The sequence below is a fragment of the Lipotes vexillifer genome, unplaced genomic scaffold, assembly GCF_000442215.2.
Source record: "Lipotes vexillifer unplaced genomic scaffold, Lipotes_vexillifer_v1.1 scaffold28, whole genome shotgun sequence".
Lineage (NCBI taxonomy): Eukaryota > Metazoa > Chordata > Mammalia > Artiodactyla > Lipotidae > Lipotes > Lipotes vexillifer.
In genome coordinates, this window is record NW_006793929.1 from 534746 (window position 1) to 543492 (window position 8747).

Genomic DNA, 8747 nt, shown 5'->3' on the forward strand with positions numbered 1-8747 from the left:
CACTGTCTTACCAAAAATATTTTTCATGTTCTTAATAATGAGATTGTCATTTTCACCTTAAAAGGCTTGAGCAATTGCCACTGATATTTTTTTAAAATGCATGACATAATGGTCTTCATACAACTTGAAATATTTTTTTAAAATCACTGTTTCTTGGTAACTGCAAATTTTACATCTCATGAAGGGGATTTTGTACTAAATTTAATAATTAGTTGATTTAACTGCTAGTCTTAGAATATAAAACTATGAACTTATACTGTGCTATATAGGAAGTCATTCCTATTTAGAATCGCTTTTGCCTGTGAATCTCATGTCTATCAGAACATTTCCCAGAGAGCTCCGCTGCAGCTCCCATTCGGGAATGTGAGGCCTGCCTCACAGCTCATCCTCCTGTTGAGCATTTGCTTTGCCCACTGGGTTGCCAATGACAACCCTTGATCAATGCAGCAGCGGGAGAGGCTGGTGGCAGGTTCTCTAGGGAAGGGCCCCTGTGGGCTCTCACTGGCTCAGTGGCACTCTTGAGAGAGGTGACCACGAGGGCAGCTCACCTGGAGAAGGTGACCTCGGTGGGGTCACTTCTTCACGACGCCCCAGCGCTGAGAGCTGTGTAGCCATCGCACAGCCCGCGGCATTGCTGTGTGCCCGGGACAGCTGTCTCCCAGGTTGAGACAGCATGTGACAGCCACCTTCTTAGCCAGATGGTTTTGCTACATATTGAATTCTGCAAGGAAAATCAGCATTTTGAATTTGAGACGGTTAACAGCTGTTGCTAATATAGAAAAATGCAGCTTTTTAAAGGCTTTTGGTAAGAGTAGCACTTTTTCCATTCAAATTGCTATGTGACAGAACCTCTGAACCACTAGTTAGGATAGACCCCTCAGATAACCAGACACAAAATACATGAAACCATTACCTTAAAAAAAAAAAGTTTGTCCTCCACTTCGATACAGTGCTGCTTTTGGAAATGCAAACCTCGCAGTCCCATACAGCCTGTGTCCATCTCTGTGCTTCTTAATTGCCTTGTTCAGAAACCCGCCATCTTACGTGTGTATTGTCATAAATGAGTCTGGCATCCATTTAAATTAATCAACCTTTCTTTTAATGCTATGAAAATAATCAGTTCATTTCATCTGAGTTTAAGTCTTTTCTTTTTTCCTTTTTTACTGCTGTCATTTCTTGTGCTTGTTTTTTCCCCAGTGAGGGTTGTCGAAGAGAAAATACAATGAAGAATGTTGGAAGTCGCAAATATGCGTTTAATTCCCTGCAGCTGAAGGCTTTCCCCAAGCATTACAGGCCTCCTGAAGGGACTTACGGAAAAGTTGAAACATGAACACACGGTTTCCTCTAATTAGCTGTTATGTAATAAATGTGGGTACCCTCTAGTGTCATATATGAATTCTTCAAGAAGACCTGAAGGATTGGTTTTTACTTTTATGTTTTTAAAACTATTTCACTAAAGAGTCTATAGAGCATGTTTTTTGCGTTGGAATCCATAGCAGGTAATGTTGGGCTCACTAGTGTGGAGAGTTAACAACTGCCCATTTAAAGAGCCTTCAGCCATAACCACACAGACATCAACAGTTACCTGTATGAATCAAGCCAGGTGCGTCTGAAATGCTAAGACTTTCTAAAACGCCCACTTAGGCAGCTGCTCACCTAACTTATTTTTCTACTGAGTAACTCAAAATTGAGCATTGATTTACAATCTACTTTTTAAAAAATCTCCATGTAAAACAGTAAATAATAGTTTAAATGATTGGATCCCGGGCAGACCACTAAATGTTAAATGTTAAGGGAAGTTTTGGGGAAAGACGCTCGCTCTGTCTCATGCGGCCAGGGCGAGTGCTTCTGGTGCATCAGCCGGCCTGTAACAGCACGGGTGGAACCAGGAGTTGAAGTAAAGGCTGATAAGTCAGCCTGAGATAAGACTTATTAGAAGACAATACCTGCAAAGCCGCCCACACAGTAGGGGCCACCCCTGTCCCTTAAAGAACAGGGTGTCTGCTCGAGGACATGAGGCCAGCTGGCTCCTGTTGCCTTATGCCCCCACCGTGTGTAGTCCACGGCCCCAGGGCACGTCTCCCCTTCTTCCCCAGGTCAGGACCTGCACGTGGTATTGTCTGATGCCTCTCAGTCAACAATGGGGGATTTTGCATAGAGATAGTGGAAGCCTAAATATTTTCAAAATTGGTTCCTCTGGTGGGTTTCCCAATTTTTTGTCTTCTAGAAGACAATACAATCATGTTTGAATGTCTGATGAAAGTGTCTTTTAGGTCTGCAATAATTGTTACTACTCATTCTGTTATGTAAGATGGCTATTGAGAAAGTTGAGATATCTCCTAAAATGAGATTTTGAAAGGGGTTAATGGACCATAAAACTTAGGAATTTCATAGAAAATTATGTCTGGTCATCTATTATAAGATGATGATGAGTCATCTGCACATAGCAGAGTTTTTTCTTAGTTTATATGTTTTTATCAATTGTTTTTATCATTACGTTTACATGTTATTTAAAAGGCTGTAACAGAAATGTATGTGGCACATATTCATGATACTGATCCTAATGACCTGTGAACCCTTAGGAAGTTCCTTTATCTAAAATTCTAAATGCTATTCTTTGGGCTCCTCTAGAAATGCCACTTGGAAACACGTAACAGGCTTGGGCCTGGGGGGCTGAAGCGTAGGCAAGACCACCCCTTGGCAGGGACAGAGAGGGTGGGCATCAGGTAAGGGTGGAACCAGGTGACCTTTCAGATCCTTTCCTCCTCAGAAGTCAGTGCACACCTGGAGCCTGCTGTCTCCTGACGCCCACTGGTGAGTGTGAACTGGTGTGGAGGGTGAGTCAGTGAGGGACCCTTGGTGCTCACCAACCCCTGCACAGCTGGGTTCACTGTGGAGGGCGGAGGCGGAGAAACTTGTCCCACAAGCCCACTGCACAGGTGGCAGCAGGTGGTATCAGATTCTCCTGCTGTGTCGATCCATGTGCAAAGACAGCTTCCAGTATGGCCGATTTAGTCTTTCACCTCCACCATTTCATTTAATTTGTCATTTTCTAGTATCTATATATTTCCATCTTTACTCACTTTAACATCATTTTTTAAAACTCCCTTGTATTTTTAATGTTACTCATACAACTTTCAGATTTTTTTTTTTTTTTTTTTTTTTTTTTTTTTTTGGTCTGAAGAGCATTACCTGCATTTACCAAAAGGGAATATAGCAAATGTTGTCATCTGTTAGCGGTTTTGCATGTGGCACCTTTATGTGAATATTTTCCTAATTTTGGCTTCATGTTGGATCACCATAAAAGTCGAAGACTTGGCTAATCACGTAGAAAATATTCAGGTTTCAGTATTCCACCTGAGCGTTACTCCTCCGCTCCTGTGCGGTAGTCAGTCTCACGGCGGCACTGCGCGATTACAAAGCTCGTTGAGTGGGGGCCACATTGCCCATCGTGGTGGCTGCAGGTACCCAGGTCACACGGGAGCTTTTGAGTTTTCAGTTGGAGAAGGAAGGCAGTTTTACACGTTCCCGTAAAATAGAGGTTCCATCAAGTGCTCCTTATATAAGGCACCCATTTAAAAAGAAACGTTGAGACACTGAAAGCTCAGATGTGACGTGGATTCTGTGAAAGCGTCTGCAGCACAGTTGCCTTTGGTTTCCTTTAAAAACGTACAAATACTGTATAACAACAGTTTTGTCCCTACACAATTGTATTTGCCAAGCTTAGTGCATTAAGGTACTTTTATTTATTTGTTTTGGACAGTATTAATATATATAAACATATAGTTACCGTTTTATATATTCTTAGCTCATTCAAAGCCATGTATGCTGTAAATGTGCTAGTCTTTAGAATGACAATAAACAACTAACGAGATCATTAAACCTGGTCTGCCTGATTCATTCGGATACATTAGGAGGACTGGTTCTGTGGCCGGCATCTGGCTGGACCATCTGGCTGGACTGCTGGGCATTGCATTGAGTGCTCAGTGTTTTTGTAAACATGAGACATTTCTGTTTTATAATCCTGTTTTCGCTTAGTTGGAAGTAGAGGGCAGTGAGGTGTGGGGTTCAGCTTCAGACAGACTCGGATCCCTATCCTGTTCTGCCTTTCACTGGCTGGTGACACTGAGCAGCTTGCTTGCCCTCTCTGAGCCTCCGTCCATGTGCTGAGTATGAAGTTGCTGCTTTTGCCCTTGGTCCCAGTGCACATCAGATTTTGCGTACACCCCGGAAGAGTGAAGTTCCTGTCTCCCCCAGCCCTGTGGAGATGCTGCAGTTAAGCCTTCAAAGCCAAATGCTCTGGGAGCTCCTTTTCTCAAAGACAGACCCCCAGGCTGGGGAGCCTGACATGGGGCTCAGAACTCTCACTCCTGTGGGAGAACCTCTGCCATATAATTACTCTCCAGTTTGGGGGTCACCCACCCCCTCCCAGGGATATAGGATTTCACTGTACTGTGAATGTGCCCTTCTTACTGTCTCGTTGTGGTTCCTTCTTTATGTCTTTGGTTACAGAATATCTTTTTTGGTAGGTTCTTATCTTTTCTTATCGATGGCTGTTCAGCAGTTAGTTGTGATTTTGGTGTGCTCACGAGAGGAGGTGAGCTCAAGGTCGTCCTACTCTGCCATCTTGTCCCAGGAACCGAGGAAATTTTAATCCAGGGTCATTGTGCTCTCCAGATCATCGACCATGACCCACAGTGAGTATCAGAGAAAAAACCCCCTTACGCCTCCAGCAGGAGAGAGAAGGAACCACTCGTGAGATCTGCGTGCTAAGTGTGGACACAGTGGGCAGTGTGAGATGATTGGCATCAAACGTCCCCGAGTGTTAGCTGCTGCTCATACCCTCCCACGTCCGTAAGTGTGGGTGGTGTCAACTCTGTGGGTTGCCTGGCCATCCGTTGTGTGACTTGCTGAAATGTCACTCCGTGAATGGTCTGATTCTTCATTATGTTGCATCTTGTGCTCGGCACATGTGCCCAGGGATCTCCCTTGGACTAGCAGTAGAAATGTACAACTAAAGGATAATATCAATGTTCTGAAATTTTTGAACTTTTACTACTACCAGAGTACTCCCAGAAAGTTAAACTACCACCTGGAGCACCACCTGCCTTTCCCTTTCTCATCGGAGCTGGGGACGGCAGCTTGTTTCACTTCCATTCCTTTTTGATTACTCTGAAACTGCACATCTTTTATACTTATATTTGTGCTTCTACTTTTGTGACTTCGAGTGTACATCTTTTTCATATGACTGTTCTTAATACACAGTCTGTTCAGTCTGTCACATTTTGTGGTCTTTTTAAACCTACTCGTCAGCTGTCTTTTGGTTTTGTTGATGGTAGGTCGGGGGTCTACAGAAGTGAAAACAATCTTATGTGGTGATATACACCTTTTTCTTTTTGCTGTTTGTTGTGAAATTGAGTCCTGGCTTCCCCACTGGAGGTGACACAGCTGGCCCCCCCATCCTTGTCCATGAGAGGGTGTCATGCTGTGCCCTCACTGAGGGACAGCACCGCACTTGGCACCTTGCACATGCTTGGTTTAATTCCATTTACGGTTCCTGCCTTTGCTGATACTGAGGTTACTTAAAAAATATTCACCTGTTCTTATTATTTCCAGTACTTACATGGTTTGTTTTACATTTACAACAATTCATCCGGAATTATTTTTGGCATAAGGCACATGTTGTAGTGTTTGATACGGTCAGCATGGCTCCCTCCGCTAAACCAGCCCGAATGTTGCTCCTTTAAAGATATAAGCAAGGGGAGACGTTTCAGGACACTGGCCACCGTTACCGTGCACTTCCTCCTGCCCCTCGTCGATGCCATCCTGGGTTTCCGTTCCAGCCTGTGAGTAGGTGACTTGGTTCAGCCTGGCTGCTTGGTTCTAGGGGCGGTGACTTGCGGAGGTTCTGATTGGAAGAAGGTAAGGGGGGCTGGCGGTTGGAGTTTCCCCATTTGTAATTTTGCTGAGGACAAAAATGATCAGCTGTTCAAAGGGCCGTTACCTTTGTAACTTCCTTACAGGCTGTCCTAACGGGTCTCCTCTCTTTTTAAAAAATTTTTATTGATGTATAGTTGATTCACAATGTTGTGTTAGTTTCTGGTATACACCAAAGTGATTCAGTCATATATGTGTATACATATTCTCTTCCATTATAGATTTTTACAAGTTACTGAACATAGTTTGCTGTGGCATACAGTAGGACCTTGTTTATTTTATATATAGTAATGTGTGTATGTTAATCCCAAACTCCAATTTATCCCTCTCCCCCCTTCCCCTATGATGACCATGAGTTTTCTATGTCTGTGAGTCTGTTTCTGTTTTGTAAATAAGTTCATTTGTATCATATTGTATATTCCACACATAAGTGATATATGATATTTGTCTTTCTCTTACTTCAGTCAGTATGACAACCTCTAGGTTCCTCCATGTTGCTGCAGATGGCATTAGTTCGTTCTTTTTTATGGCTGAGTAGTATTCCTTTGTGTATACATGTGCCACATCTTCTTTATCCATTCCTCTGTCGATGGACAGTTGGGTTGCCTCCATGCCCTGGCTACTGTGAATAGTGCTGCTGTGAACACTAGGGTGCATGTGTCCTTTTAAATTAGCATTTTCTCCAGGTACATGCCCAGGAGTGGGACTACTGGATGACGTGGTAACTCCATTTTTAGTTGAGGGACGCCCCCCCCCCCACACCGTGTCCACAGCAGCAAGTTCCATTCCCCTGAGCCCCTTCCTGAAACAGCAAACAGCAAGTTGGAACCAGTTTTGAAGTTTTCTTGCAAGATCCTCCTCAGCCTGATGTGTTCCTATGCTGCCGTCACAAGGTGGACCTTCGGGCACAGGGCCACCCCTTAGTCACATGGCAGAGCTTCCGGCATTGCCGTCTTTTCTGGCCTGGGGAGTGCCAGGAGCCTGGGCCAGTAGAAGGGCCTGGCCTCAGGTCTGGACATCCTGTTGTGCTCTGGGCATGGGCCCTTCCGGGACCGGCAACCTTCGAGCAAGCCCTTGTGAAACTCTCTACTTACAGATGGACAAACTGTTCCCCTGCCTCCCCCCTGCCCCAAATGTCTTCCCTTACAAGCCTCTATGAAGAGTTGATTTTTCAGGAAGTTGTCGTGCAGGTGCTGCTCTGCAGTGTATGAAACCCTAGTTCAGAAGCAAAAGGTTCCCTGGAAGGGGACAGCTCAGGGCGCCTGACCTGCCCTACATGCTCATGAGGGTTGCCCAGAGGGAGGGCAGAGCTGCCTAACAGGTACTGATTACCTTTACACTTTTAAATGTACCTTCCTCTCAGAGGCCCTTTCCAAAAGTAGAAAGTAATTAAATTGACAGTGGATAAAGTCCAGTATTTGAGAACAGGAAGGAAAATAGAAATCAAAGTGAAATATCTGAGGGTGTATGTCAACCCAAAAGATTTTTCATTCCCAAGAGCACGAAGCAGCACAGGCACCAGCAGGGGGGCGAAGTGACTGGAGAGATGGAAACTTCTATTTCGCACACTCCATGCTCCCACAGGACTCTGGAAGCAGAACAGCACTGGCCAGAACTGACGGTCTGGCGCCTTGTTTATGCTGACCGTGGGCAGTGACACCAGCACAGCAGATGTCAGCCTACAACGTGTCTGGAAGCCAAATGTTGACTTTTAGGTGGAGAGTGCAGGTGGGTTCTGTGCCGTGCTCCGAACTGCAGCGGGGCCCTGTGAGTGGGCCTACACAGGTGCCCCCCGCCCCCAGCCATGGCCACCAGGGAGACCGCCCCAGCCTCAAGTTACAACTCTATCCTGTGCTGCCCAGGGGAGAATGCCCCTCCCCAGTCTATGCTGAGATTTGGCAAACGGGTAATAACTTTTTTTTTTTTGCGGTACGCAGGCCTCTCACTGTCGTGGCCTCTCCTGCTGCAGAGCACAGGCTCAGCGGCCATGGCTCACGGGCCCAGCCGCTCAGCGGCATGTGGGATCCTCCCGGACCGGGGTACAAACCTGTGTTCCCTGCATCGGCAGGCAGACTCCCAACCGCTGCGCCACCAGGGAAGCCCTAACTTTGTCTTCTTTTTATTACAGTTATCACTACCCAAGCTCCGACACAGATTCCTGAGAGGGTGGGAACAGAATATCTGCACTCCAAATCCCTCCTCAGACCCCTTTTGTGCCTCAGCACTACTTTGCAATGACTCTTCCTGCACCAGGCTTCCAGTGGGCCTTTTCAGCCAGTCCAGGCAGGTCTGCATTCAATTACAAATCTTTATGGTGCTGTCAGTCTCGCTTGTACCATTTAACAGACAAAAAAACAGCCAGGTTGGAGAGGACAGGAAGTGTGCTTGTTTCCAGAGCGAGGAAGAACATAGCTGCTTTTGAGAGACGGATGTAGAGGCATATGGCAGTTCATCACTTCCTCCCTGGTGCTCGCCCTGCCCTTGGCTTCTGTGGTTTTCCCTTCCTGGTCTCTCACTCTGCCTCTTCACTCTGATTGGCTTGTTGTCCTCCATCCACCACTAGCACTGTGGTGGTCCCTAGGTTTCTGTCCATAACTTCCTTCTATCGTATTTCATATGCTTTTCCTGAAATACCTTATTAGTCATTCATATAGAATAAATTACCACCCAATTGCTAATGACTACCAAATTTCCAGATCCATCTAAACATCCAACCATATCTCAGTCATTTCTACTTGAGTGTCTTCGTGTCTCAAACATAGCGTGTCAACACCAAACTCATGCATCCCCCCCCCCCCCCCCCCCCCCCC

The 8747-nt window shown here is 45.6% G+C and overlaps 1 protein-coding gene across 3 annotated transcripts in view; it reads left to right on the forward strand.

The window, feature by feature from the left end:
* Positions 1-1441, forward strand: part of INPP4A (inositol polyphosphate-4-phosphatase type I A) — a 54291-nt gene extending 52850 nt beyond the window's left edge. The window contains exon 25 of one of the 3 annotated variants that reach the window (XM_007466877.1): positions 1198-1441. In XM_007466877.1, the coding sequence (XP_007466939.1) occupies positions 1198-1330 (133 nt within the window). In that variant the 3' untranslated portion in view covers positions 1331-1441. The remainder of the gene's footprint in view (positions 1-1197) is intronic. The other 2 variants (XM_007466875.1, XM_007466878.1) reach the window with 2 other exon arrangements.
* Positions 1442-8747: the final 7306 nt, after the last annotated feature.